The sequence below is a fragment of the Terrapene carolina genome, unplaced genomic scaffold (genome assembly GCF_002925995.2).
Source record: "Terrapene carolina triunguis isolate 2854851 unplaced genomic scaffold, T_m_triunguis-2.0 Scaffold926, whole genome shotgun sequence".
In the NCBI taxonomy this organism is placed as follows: Eukaryota; Metazoa; Chordata; order Testudines; family Emydidae; genus Terrapene; species Terrapene triunguis.
Window position 1 is genome coordinate 6,648,442 of NW_020665277.1, and position 12,594 is coordinate 6,661,035.

Consider the following 12,594-nt stretch of genomic DNA (forward strand, 5'->3'; position numbering starts at 1 on the left):
GCAGTGTTATACCACCAGTAGGCACACCAGGGGTGTAGGGATGTAGGTCGAGGAGCAGTGTTATACCAGCCATGGGCACACCAGGGGCACAGGGACGCAGGCGGAGGAGCAGTTTTATGCCAGCCCTGGGCACACCAGGGGTGTTGGGATGCAGGCAGAGAAGCAGTGTTATACCAGCGGTGTGCACACCAGGGGTGTAGGGACGCAGCGAAGATGGCACCTTAACATATGTGTTTGCAATCACTGTGTTCCTTCGTGCACTCTGGAATTACTGTGCATTCCAGGGATGCTAGCGCTCCTCCTGCAGTGCCCTGGCCACTTGCCAGCCTCTGCCAAGGATCACTGTGTTGATGACTATCTGTACTGGACATCCCAGCCATGGGATCTTTGTCAGCTCATGCAAGTATCTGAGCCCTGGCTGCCATGTTCCAGAGTCACTGCACCTGGGAGCCAGGTTGCCCCTCTGGCCCACACAGTTTGTCAGTACTCAGGGTCTTGCAGGTTTGTTTCCATTAGGAGGAGAAATGGATACTTCGAGTCGGGGATATTCTAGGTATAATCCTGTTCAGCTGCAAAGTATGCAAGCAGAGTCCTGTTCCACTGAGTGCAGCAGGAACAAAGAGCAGCAGGCAGTGTTCTTGCTCAGAAATCCCCCAGGCCTGCCCTCCAGGGAGGTGCTCTGTGCCCAAAGAGCTGTGTCTCTGCTTCTACCAGGGCCATGCTCTTGACTGCTTGTCTTGCTGTCTGTGGCTTTTCCTTCTCTTACACACAGCTTGCCATGCCATCCCCTAGCCCATGTGTTTGCAGCCAGCCCTGGGTTGCCCTCAGACCACACAGTTTAACTCTGCCATGTGGCTGAGTGCCTTGGGCAGTGGCTTCTATTGTATTTGTCTCTCTCCATAAAGGGGCTTAATTGCTCCCTCCCTTTAGACTGTGTGCGCTAGAGGGGAGGGGTTTGGCTAAGCAGAGACTCATGGAGTGCTCCCCAAAGGGAAACTCCTTCCAGTGGAGGTGTGTGTGAGCTCTTGCCTCTCTACCCTCAGTTCCTGCAGTGTCTGTCCGAGCTTCAGCAGCAAATCCATCGAAAGCTCAAGGATCTGGGCCGTGGGCAGGACTCAGACGGTGCCTGGAGCGACATCTCCCTGTCAGACATTGAGTCCAGGTACGGCCGCCCTGTCACCCTCCTAGGAGCACCCTCCTGAGCTCTGCCGCCCCAGGGACACCTGGTCCATGGCTGGCCAGGCCCATCTCCAGAGGAGCCTCGGAGGGAGGAGGGTGGGCTGTGCCTGACTGGGTGAAGGCTGGCTGGCCCAATGAAACCCTCTCAGCACCTGGCCCCCCACCTCTCTGAGCCCAGAGATCCCAGAGCTGTGGGGCTGTGCTCCTGGCCCGCCTCGGGGAACCCCCAAGCGACAGCTGCCCCCAGCTCATTCTGTCCCTAAAGCCCCCGGGCCTTGGCTGCGCCCAGCACTCGGGACCTGCCAGGCAGCATGAATTCAGCAGGAGCCTCCTGGCTCACGGCAGGGAGGAGATTTCTGCTAGCAGGGGGCTCTGAATGCCGCAGACGCTGGCAAAGCGAGATCCAGCGGCTGGGAGCTGAAGTGACAAGTCCAGAGGAGAGAGACGGGCCCCTGTTCAGCAGGGAGGGGACTGACCATCGGAACAGCTGGCCTGGGCCGGGGCGAGTCTCCACCACTTGGCGTCCGTAAATCCAGACTGGATTGGGGTGGCTGGGGGCTCAGCTCAGGGCTCTGGGCTGGCTGCAGGGCTGGCTGGGGGGTGGGGGCTGTCTCTTTTGCAGGGTGGTCCGAATGGGCTCTTGTGACCTTGGCAGCCAGGAATCTATGCAAACAGCTAAGGGGCTCTCTCTGCCTGGCGCAGCACCAGCGGCTCCAACAGCTCCCAGTCCGACGGCCTCCCTGCTCATTTACTCAGCGTGGCAGAGAAGGTGAGAGCCACGCGGCTGAGGGAGGGATGTAACTATGGGCAGCGCCCAGGGGGCAATGTGAATGTCTGACCCCGGGCCCGGGGCTCGTAGACCCCTGGCTGACGCCCCATGCCCAGGCCCCGGAAGTGAGGGTGGCCATTCTCCTGCCAGCGTCCGGCTCCTCAGCTGCCCACCTGCCATTCCAGGAGGGGGCTGCTTAGGGGCGGTGTGACGGCTGGAGGCAGATGGGGTGACGCTCTCTCATGGGAGGGGGCCAGGAGCACGTGGGGTGTGAATGACTGGAAATGGCGGGGCAGCGTAGTCTGGCCGGGCTCCCTGATTCACCGGCGACCCGGGCTGCCCGACTCACCCTTCACCCTCCACAGCGAGAGCTTTGGGAGTTAGGAAACCGGCTGCAGCGGCCCAGGGATGAGCTGGTCCCAGCTGGTGCCTCACTGGGAGCAGCACGGGGAGGGCTGGGGCTGGGTCCGTCAGGGCTGGGGTCTGCTGCGGTTGGCGAATGCTGGAGGGGTGGGTGTTGCTGAAGCACCGGCGGCGAGCTGGGCGCCCCAGGGCCAGGCCTCCTGCAGACGCGGGTAGCGGGATGGGCCGGATGGGGCCAGCTTTGCAGGTGACGTGTTACCGTGCCTTGGCCTCGGCGTGGGTTTCTTTGGCTCGATTGAGGGCGGTGGGGAACGGTGTGTTTCCTGGGGAGCAGGGCTGTCCCCTGGCGGAGCTGTGCTGAGCGCGGGGTCCTTGCTCACCTCACCAGTTCCAGCAGAAGAAGAAGCGGCTGCGGACGAGGAAGGAGAGGAACGAGCTGCGTCAGAAATACGCCTCGAGCCAGGGGCTGACGTGCCAAGACAAGACCCCGGTAAGGAACACGCCAGACGGGGCGCACCACGGAGCTGCCTCCTCCCTGGGACAGCGAGGCAGGGGCCTGCAAAGGGCTCCCAATGGACGAGTCCTCCATGGCAGCGGCTGGCACGACGGGCCGGCCTTGGCTGGCTCTCCGGCTGGTTGAAGGGTGTTGTGGGAGCATTTCTGCATGTGCCCCTGTTCAGCTTCCTGCCCTGCGGGGAGGGAGGAGCAGCCTACAGGGAGACCGAGGCCTTGTCCACATATGCACATCGCAGAGCGACTCACGCCCTGGCCACGTTGGTGGGCTCCATGCCCTGGGGCTCTCCCAGTGCGTGTGGTTCCTCCCTTGGCGAAGTGCCCTGGCTAGTGCTCGCTCTCCCAGCGGCTGGCAGAGGGGCCGTGGGAGGAGAGGGTTGCTTTGCTTGCTTTCGGAAACGCCCCTCTGGGTCTCCTCGCAGGTGGCGGGGGAGAGAAGGTTGGGGAGCCCCACCTGCCGGACCCACCAGCCTGTCAGCGCGGCGGCTCTGTGCACGGAGGACAGCTCTGGCAAACAGGTGCAGTGCAGTTCCCCTCTCCCCCCACTCACAGCCACAGCTCCACTGCTAACAGCACCATCTGCTTGGCCCCACTGCATAGCCAGGGCCAGAGGGTGCCACTGGCGCTGGGCTCCCGGGGACTGCAATGGGGTCTGCTCCTGCGACACCAAGGAAGGGGGCTGGAGAGCGTCTGTCTCCCTGACCCCTGGCAGAGGCTGGAGTCTGAAAGGGCTTCGGGTTCGAGACATTGTAACACTCACTCAGAGCAGGGCTCACCCCAGCAGCGGGGGCAGCAGGGACGGACACACACAAGTGGGGCTCTTCCCTGGCAGCAGGGACAGGGACACACACACACACACACACAGAACAGGGCTCACTCCCTCCAGCAGGGGGCAGCAGAAGGCTCATCCATGCCAGCAGGGGGAAGCAGACACACACACAAACACTGAAAAAACACGAACACTCTCTTAATTAGTCTCCGCTGCCCGCCACCCCACGCACCCAGATCTGGTGCAGGGCGGTTCAATTTTTGCTTCTTCTTCTTTTAACGTCCCTTCGCCAACTGCCTCTGCCCTGCCTGGCTGAGAGCCGGGCATCCGCTGCCATAACCCCGACTCCTCCACGCAAACCGCTTGTTTCTCTCAATCCCGTTAGGTCTGCTCTGGGGCCCAAGCTGTCCCGGATGTTCGTACAGCTCCCAGCACGGTGAGGGCTGAGGCCTCCAGCCGCGGCTGAGGTAGCAAGGTTTGACCCCAGTGCCAGAGGCCATGGTGAATGAGGAGGGCGCGGAGGAAGAGCAGCTCCTTCCCAGCTGCTGTCACCGCTGGGTCCCCCCACCGCAGGGCGGAGGGAGGAGTATGTGCCCCTCCCCAGCACGACAGGTCTCCTGTGCGTAGCTACAGGGCTGGAGCAGACCTGCGGCACTGCAGATCAGGGTGCTACTGAAGGAGAATCACTACTATAGAATCGGTGTGTTCCAGCTCATACCGCACAGGAAAGTGCACGGGGATCGGGCGGGAGGCCCAGGGCAAGGGCCAGCTTACCTGCTAGATTCTCATGGCAGATGTGGATTTTACACTGGCCAGAAAGCAGCTGTCAGAGCATCCCGTTCTTGCTAGAAAATGGGGCTGGACTTTCAGAAGAGCTGCACGCTCTGGTGTGTGCCGGCCCTGAGGTCTCTGGAAACCTGGCCATCTGCGTTGCGTGGGAGAGGCAGAGCCCTTCCAGGTGTGGTCCAAGGGGCTTCACTACAAGCAGTGACACAGCTGCCATGTGCACAGGCCTGTGCCTCCTCTCCCGAGCCGGAGCCGTGGCAGGAGGTGTGGAGACAGGCTGACGGTCTCCATGTTTCCCCACACAGGGCAAGACTCCAGAAGCTGGCCTCGTTTCAGATCTGCAGAGGAGAGAACCTAACGCCAGCCAGGAGGAGCAACCAGGTCTGGGTGCAAAGTGGTCTTGGCACACGTCGCATGGTAGAAAGGGTGTGTGTACACGTGGGTGTGCGTAATTAGGGAGTAACAGGAACTGGTCCATAATTAAAGCTGCTACCAAGTTTCCATTATAAACTTAGTTTTGTCACCCCACCTAAAACCCACAAACCAAAGAAATTGCAGGCTCAGAATTGGGAGGCTAGTTCTGGGGCAGAGGTCGAATTTCTCTGCCACATTGGAAGTGAATTGCCCAACCTGCTCCTTAGCTATAAATGCTCCAAAATAGCGTTCTCCACAGCCCCAAAATGCTTCAAACGCTGGTTTGCCCTCCATAGCAATCAAGCCCTGAGAGCAGGAGGAAGATAAAATGTAGCTCCCTTGCCCGGGCTGAGATGCAGTGCGCATCTTCCGTCCAGTCCCCTGATCCAACTCCCATTGGCTTGGAGGGCACCAGATGCCTGCTGGAGACCTTAAGGGCCCAGGGTATGTCTACACTATGGAGACTATATTGGCATAGCCCCCGTGTGTAGATGCAGCCTACGCCAATGGAAGGGGTTTTCCAGTCGCTGTAGGAACTCCAGTTCTTCTTTGAGTGCTTGCTCATGTCAATTCCAATAAGGTGTGTGCGCGCCACATGCACAGTCATCGGAAAGTTTTCCCTTAGCAGCTCCCATTGGGTTGGCTGTGGGGCCCCCTGGAGTGGTACCTTCATGGCACTCAATAAATGACCCACAAATATATTTGTGGACAAATTGGAGAGAGTCCAGCGGAGGGCAACAAAAATGATTAGGGGGCTGGGGCACATGACTTATGGGGAGAGGCTGAGGGAACTGGGGTTATTTAGTCTGCAGAAGAGAAGAGTGTGGGGGGATTTGATAGCAGCATTCAACTACCTGAAGGGGGGTTCCAAAGAGGATGGAGCTAGGCTGTTCTCAGTGGTGGCAGATGACAGAACAGGAAGCAATGGTCTCAAGTTGCAGTAGGGGAGGTTTAGGTTGGATATTAGGAAACACTATTTCACTAGGAGGGTGGTGAAGCACTGGAATGGGTTCCCTAGGGAGGTGGTGGAATCTCCATCCTTAGAGGTTTTTAAGGCCAGGCTTGACAAAGCCCTGGCTGGGATGATTTAGTTGGGGTTGGTCCTGCTTGGAGCAGGGGGTTGGACTAGATGACCTCCTGAGGTCCCTTCCAACCCTGATATTCTATGATTCTATGACCCGCCGACCTGGCCCCTCCTCAGTTCGTTCTTATCGCCAGTGATGGTCGTTGGAACTGTAGTCGCTTGGTTAGCAAGTAGGGTGACCAGATGTCCCGATTTTATAGGGACAGTCCCGATTTTGGGGTCTTTTTCTTATATAGGCTCCTATTACCCCCCACCCCCATCCCGATTTTTCACACTTGCTGTCTGGTCACCCTATTAGCAAGTGCTTCCCTTAGCGTTCTTTCATATAGTGAGCTTAGCCTTGTTTAGTTGTAGTTAGTCTTAGTTGTTAGTGTATCTATTGTATATAGTGAGGTTTGGGAGCGTGGTTTCCTCAGGCTCTGGGGCATGCCACGAGCCCACAGCTTTAAACCCTGTGGAACCTGCAGCAAGCCTATGCCAACGAGCGACCCCCTCGACTCGTGTCTGGGGGAGATGCACCAGACAGAAAGGTGCAAGATGTGCAGGGCTTTCCGCCCCAGAACTAAAAACGAGCGAGATTTCTGATTGAAGCAGTTGCTCATGGACTCCGCCCTTCATCCCCAGTCTGCTGCGGATCGCCAGGACCCTGCACCGAGCACGTCCGCAGGGAGTGCCCCGGCATCGGTACATGGCATGGTGCTGAGGAAGGACTCTAGTCTAAGAGACCCTCGGCACCGGCACTCTCCGGCACCGCAGGATGCACAGACAACCCGGCTTTGAGAGAGGACCGGCACTGACCCTTGGCACTGGACTGTCGGCACCGGTCCCCGGCACCAGATCCATGACACCAGATTCCTGGTTTCGGTCCCCAGCCCGAGCGTCTCGACACCGGTCCCCTGCATCATCAACTCGGCACAGGTCCCTGGCGCAGTACCATGCAGTGCCACTGTGGTCATCTCAGTCAAGATCTTCGGACTCGTGTGGTGACTCGTACTATTCCCGTCACAGCAGGCACAGATCCGACAAGCGATGGAGGGAGGCACCAATGGCACGGCAACCCCAGTGGCAGCCTCTGGTGCAATGGCCTTTTTGGACTCCCTGGGCTCCTGTTCGGTGGCCTCGGAGCACCGACTACCCAGACAGCCAAGGACCGGCCTACGCCCCGGGGATCTGAGGCGACCTTGGCGCAAGCCCCACAGCCGGCTCAAGTCGCCACCGAGGCAACTCTGAGGCATGACTCATTGCAAGGCCAGGCTACTGTCACCTCGGCTATGGTCGCCATAGAGGCCCCAGACGCTGAACAGGAGGAGATCAGGGAGCCAGAGGGTCAGGAGGACCCCGTCAACCTCTCGCCTCATCTTTGTCCCCGGACGAAGCGGTGGTGGGAACTTCAACCTCGGGCCCTCCCCTAGTTGACCATAGGGCCCACCAGGACTTTCTATGAAGGATTGCCCGTAAGATGGGGTTACAGGTGGAGGAGGTGGTCGAACCCAAAGACCCCATGGTCGACATCCTTGCTCCAGAGGGACCGTCCAGGGTAGCTCTGCCACGGATAAAAACGATCCAGAGCAATATTAAGACTCTGTGGTAGACCCCTGCCTCAATCCCGCCCACCGCCAGGGGGATAGAGCATAAGTAATTTGTTCCCTCCAAGGGGTAGGAGTACCTGTTCTCTCACCTGCAACCATGCTCCCTCATAGTATCGGCAGTGAATGAGAAAGAGAGATGGGGGCAGCAAGGGCTGGCCCCTAAATCCAAGGAGTCTAAAAGGATGGACCTTTTTGGCAGGAAAATCTGTACAACTCTTGGGCCTCCATGTTGAAGTTTAAGTCGCTGATTCCACCAGACTCCAGAGCCAAGTTCTCGACTATCATTGATGAAGGGAAGGCAGTGGCGTGAACCTCCCTCCAGGCTTCATTGGACTCAGCGGACTCGGCTTCCCGCACCCTTTCCTCAGGAGTAGCCATGAGGAGGAGCGCAAGGCTACAGGTGTCTGGGTTGCTCCCGGAGCTGCAGCAAACCCTGCAGGACCTACCATTCAAAGGCACAGGGTTGTTTTCGGAGCAAACAGACTCCAAGCTGCACAGTCTAAAAGACTCACGGGCGACTATGAAGTCATTGGGTATGCACACCCTGGCAATCCTGTTGTATGCCTTTCCCCCGATCCCTCTTGTGCACAAAGCACTTCTCAAGTTCCGCAGGGACAGAGCAGAGGTAATTCTGGTGGCCCAGCATGGCCCTGACAACACTGGTACACCACGCTCCTGGAGCTGTCAGTGGACACTCCGATCGAGTTACCACTGCATTCCGATCTGATCACTCAGGACCACGGTTGCCTTCACCACCTGGATCTCCAGTCCCTCCATCTCATGGCCTGGAAGCTTCATGGTTTAACCCCATGGAGTTTCTGTTTTCAGAATCAGTAAGGGAGATCCTACTTGGCAGTAGGAAACTATCTACTAGGGCCACATATCTAGCTAAGTGGAAAGGTTTCACTTGCTGGTGTGCCCAGCAGCGTACACCTCCACTACTGGCATCTGTATTACTCATTCTAGAGTACCTTCTGTACCTGAAACAACAACCACTGGCAGCAGCATCCATCAAAGTACATCTCGCTGCTATCTCCGCTTTCCACCCAGGAGCATCCGGCCGATCCGTATTTGCTAACCCCATGGTAGGCTGTTTCCTCAAGGGTTGGGATGCCTACATCCTCAGATCAGACAGCCTGTCCCAGCGTGGGACCTCAGTCTTGTCCTCTCCAAATTAATGGGGCCCCCTTTTGAGTCAATAGCGACTTGCTCCTTTCTCTATCGTGAAAGGTGGCCTTCCTGGTGGCCATCACATCAGCTAGGAGGGTGTCAGAGCTAAAGGCCCTTACTTCCGTTCCACCCTACACGGTCTTCCACAAGGATAAGGTGCAACTCAGGCCTCACCCAGTCTTTCTTCCCAAGGTAGTGTCACTCTTTCATACTAGCCAAGACATTTTCCTACCTGTCTTCTATCCTAAGCCTCATGCCAGTAATCAAGAGCAGAGGCTACACTCATTGGATGTTCGGCGAGTGTTAGCATTCTACATCGAGTGCACTAAGCCGTTCAGGAAGTCGAACCAGCTGTTCATGGCGGTAGCAGACCGGATTAAAGGACTCCCGGTCTCATCTCAAAGAATATCTTCCTGGATCACGTCCTGCATCCGCATGTGCTAGGAGCTGGCCAAGGGCCCAGCCCTGGCTCTTACGGCACGCTCCACGAGGACACGGGCCTCGTCAGCGGCGTTCCTGGCCCAGGTCCCAATACAAGAAATGTGCAGGGCAGCAACGTGGTCCTCGGTGCACACATTTACCTCTCACTTTGCTATCACCCAACATGCCAGAGATGATGCAGCATTCGGCAGAGCGGTGCTCCAATCAGCGATTCCTTAACTCCGACCCCACCTCCGGGGTAGAGCTTGGGAGTCACCTGATTGGAATCGACAAGCACTCGAAGCACTCGAAGAAGAAAAAACAGTTACTCACCTTCTCGTAACTGTTCTTCGAGATGTGTTGTTCACGTCCATTCCAATATCCACTCTCCTTCCCCACTGTCGCAGTAGTCGGCAAGAAGGAACTGAGGAGGCATCGGGTCGGCAGGGTCATATATTGAGCGCCCCTCTCCATGGATCACCACCTTGTAGTGGTGGAGAGGCTTGCGCGTCTCAATGATCCCAAGAGCGATGCTGCCTGGAGTCATGTACTCCCTTAGAGTCACCCATGGCAGAATGGTCAAGGGTGAGGTTCCAGACAAAGTGTGATCCAAGAAGTCACTAACAGCAGAGCAGACGGAAGATAACTGCACAATGGAGGTGAAACTGTTGTGTAATGTTACAATGGCTGTGAAGGTGGATGAAGGCTGCAGCAGATAGAGGATCTCCAATCGTCATGGTGTCCATGCCATTGGTTTCAAGTCCTCTATCTGTCAAGGATAGTGTGGTGACTGTTGTGCACCAGTCTCCCCACTTTAAAAGAAGTCCCACACAGGCATCTTCCAGTTTTTGGGAAAATAACATTTGCATAAATCTAAAGTCCGGTGGCAATCGGCGACGGAAACAGGACAGTCAAATCCAGAAGTTCCTAGTCACAGACTGACACACAGGCAGTGAGTGTGTGGTACAGTCGTCTTGCTCGAGGATTGAGGCGGGTCGAGCATCTCAGCAGCTGCACCCGCAACTGAGCAGTCCTTTTTAGGATCCACTCTGCTTACCCCGCATGGGGAGGGGTTAGAAAAAGTACCCTAAAAATAGTCTTGCCTCTGTTTTTCCTGGCTGGATAGCCACATCCAGCAGGATCACCACCTCAGTGGTCGAAAATGTAAGAAACTTTTCAACTTTGGAACTTGAAATGTACGTACCCTGATGGACAACTCAAACAGCGACTGACCAGAGCGATATACGGCCATTATTACTCGTGAATTGAGTCGGTTTAGCATCGATATTGCTGCTTTGTCTGAAACTAGAAGAGCTGATGAAGGACAGGTGAGGGAGGAGAAAGGAGGATACACCTCCTTCTGGAAGGGAAAATCTATAGATGAACCCTGAAATAATGGAGTGGGCTTTGCTATAAAGAACAAGCTCGTAAGGTGCCTCTCTGAGGTACCAGTTGGCATCAATGAGCGGTTTATGACACTCCGATTGAGGCTCACCACAAATCAACAGACAACTATTGTGAGTGCCTATGCACCAAAACTGGATGCCGATGAGAATGTAAAGGAAGATTTTTATTCTCAGTTGGAAATCATTTTATCTGAGACCCCTACAGAAGACAAGATCATCCCTCTGGGGGATTTCAGTGCACATGTTGGACGAGACTCAGACCTGTGGAAGGGAACAATCGGGAAAGAAGGAGTTGGCAAAAGCAATTCAAATGGAATTCTGCTCCTGACCAAGTGTGCTGAACATGAACTTATTATGAACACTCTTTTCCGACAAAAGGAAAAGTTCAAAACATCTTGGAGATACCCACAGTCAAAGCCCTGGCATCTCCTTGACTACGTCCTAGTTCGTGCCCAAGATCGTAGTGACGTACTTGTCACAAGAGCAATGACAAGTGCTGATGACTGTTGGACTGATCATCGCCTTATTCGATCCACAATGAAAATTAAGATCGCTCCCAAATGGAGGCTGCAAAAGAAGCAGGTCAGGCGCAAGCTGAAGGTTCAAGATTTGAAGGACCCTATTAAGCGTGACCACTTCCAAGTAGTCTTAGAAGAAAAAGTCCCATCAGAGTTTCCGGGAGAAACTGAGGAACATTGGAGCCAGTTGAAAGCAGTAATCATCAGTGCCTGTGAAGAAACCATAGGCTACCAAACCAGAAAACATCAGGACTGGTTTGACGAGAATGATGTCGAAATTGAGCAACTCATCGATGAGAAGAGAATGGCATTTTGTGCTTGGCAGAACGACATACATTGTAATATAAAGAGAGAAGCCCATGCCAAGGCGAGGGCAGAAGTCCAATGTAAAACCAGAGAACTTAAGAACAAATGGTGGACTGAGAAAGCGCAAGAACTCCAACATCTCGCAGACATCCACAATACATGTGGTTTCTTTAGTCACCAAGGCTGTTTATGGGCCAATTTGTCAGGGTCTGAATCCTCTTCGCTCTAAGGATGGAACCCACATGTCTGAAGGACAATGAAGCCATCAATTCTCGCTGGAAAGAACATTTTGAAGATCTCCCTAACCGTAATTCTATGGTTGCAGATGAAGTCCTTGAGCAAATCCCCCAATGACCATTTAGGGATGAGCTCGGAGACCCTCCCAATTTGTATGAGGTACACAATGCCATCAAGCAGATGAAGAACAACAAGGCAGCAAGTCTTGATGGGCTCCCCGCTGAAATCTTTAAAAACGGTAGACCAGAGTTAATTCGGCAGCTTTACCTGCTTATCCTTAAAATCTGGATAAAGGAGGAGATAGGGGATAAAGTAGATTGTGGAAATTATTGTGGTATCTCCCTCCTAGCCATTGCAGGCAAAGTTCTGGCGCGGATCCTTACAACCCGCCTTCTGCCCCTTTTAGAAGAAATTTTACCGGAGTCACAGAATGGTTTCTGACCATGTCGTGGAACTGCGGATATGATCTTCACAGCACAGCAGCTGCAAGAAAAGTGTCGGGAGCAAAACCGACGACTGTACATGGCTTTTATTGATCTAACTAAAGCCTTTGATTCAGTGAATCGCTGTGCCTTCTGGACTGTACTTTCTAAGATTGGATGTCCTGATAAATACATCAATGTCCTAAAATTGCTTCATGATAACATGAAAGCGACTGTTCTGAGGAGCACTGGCTCCCAGAGTGAACCTTTCAAAGTACAAACAGGAATCAAACAGGGTTGTATCATCGCCCCACCCATGTTTGTGGTTTTTATTGCCATCATTCTTTACCTAATTGCTGGGAAGTTGACAGCTGGCATTGAAATCAATCACAGAACGGACGGAAAGCTGTTCAGGCTTAGCAGGCTGAAAGCCAAGAGTAAGATTTCCACAACATCTATTGTGGAACTTCAGTATGCTGATGACATCGCAATCTTTGCCCACTCTGAGAAAGATCTTCAAACTATCTTGAATGTGTTTGCTGATCCTTACGCATGTTTTGGTTTCACTCTTATTGATATTAAGACTAAAGTGCTCTATCAGCCCTCTCCAAAGGAGGTGTTACATGCCCCAACTATCAAAATCACTGGA

The 12,594-nt window shown here is 54.8% G+C and overlaps 1 protein-coding gene across 1 annotated transcript in view; it reads left to right on the forward strand.

Moving 5' to 3' along the window:
* The window catches only part of AGBL2 (ATP/GTP binding protein like 2), a 39,576-nt gene that overhangs the window by 22,311 nt on the left and 4,671 nt on the right, over positions 1–12,594 (forward strand). The window contains exons 14-19 of the mRNA XM_029913781.1: positions 1,012–1,162; positions 1,882–1,948; positions 2,700–2,801; positions 3,247–3,342; positions 3,979–4,029; positions 4,685–4,760. Of these exons, the coding sequence (XP_029769641.1) occupies positions 1,012–1,162; positions 1,882–1,948; positions 2,700–2,801; positions 3,247–3,342; positions 3,979–4,029; positions 4,685–4,760 (543 nt within the window). The remainder of the gene's footprint in view (positions 1–1,011; positions 1,163–1,881; positions 1,949–2,699; positions 2,802–3,246; positions 3,343–3,978; positions 4,030–4,684; positions 4,761–12,594) is intronic.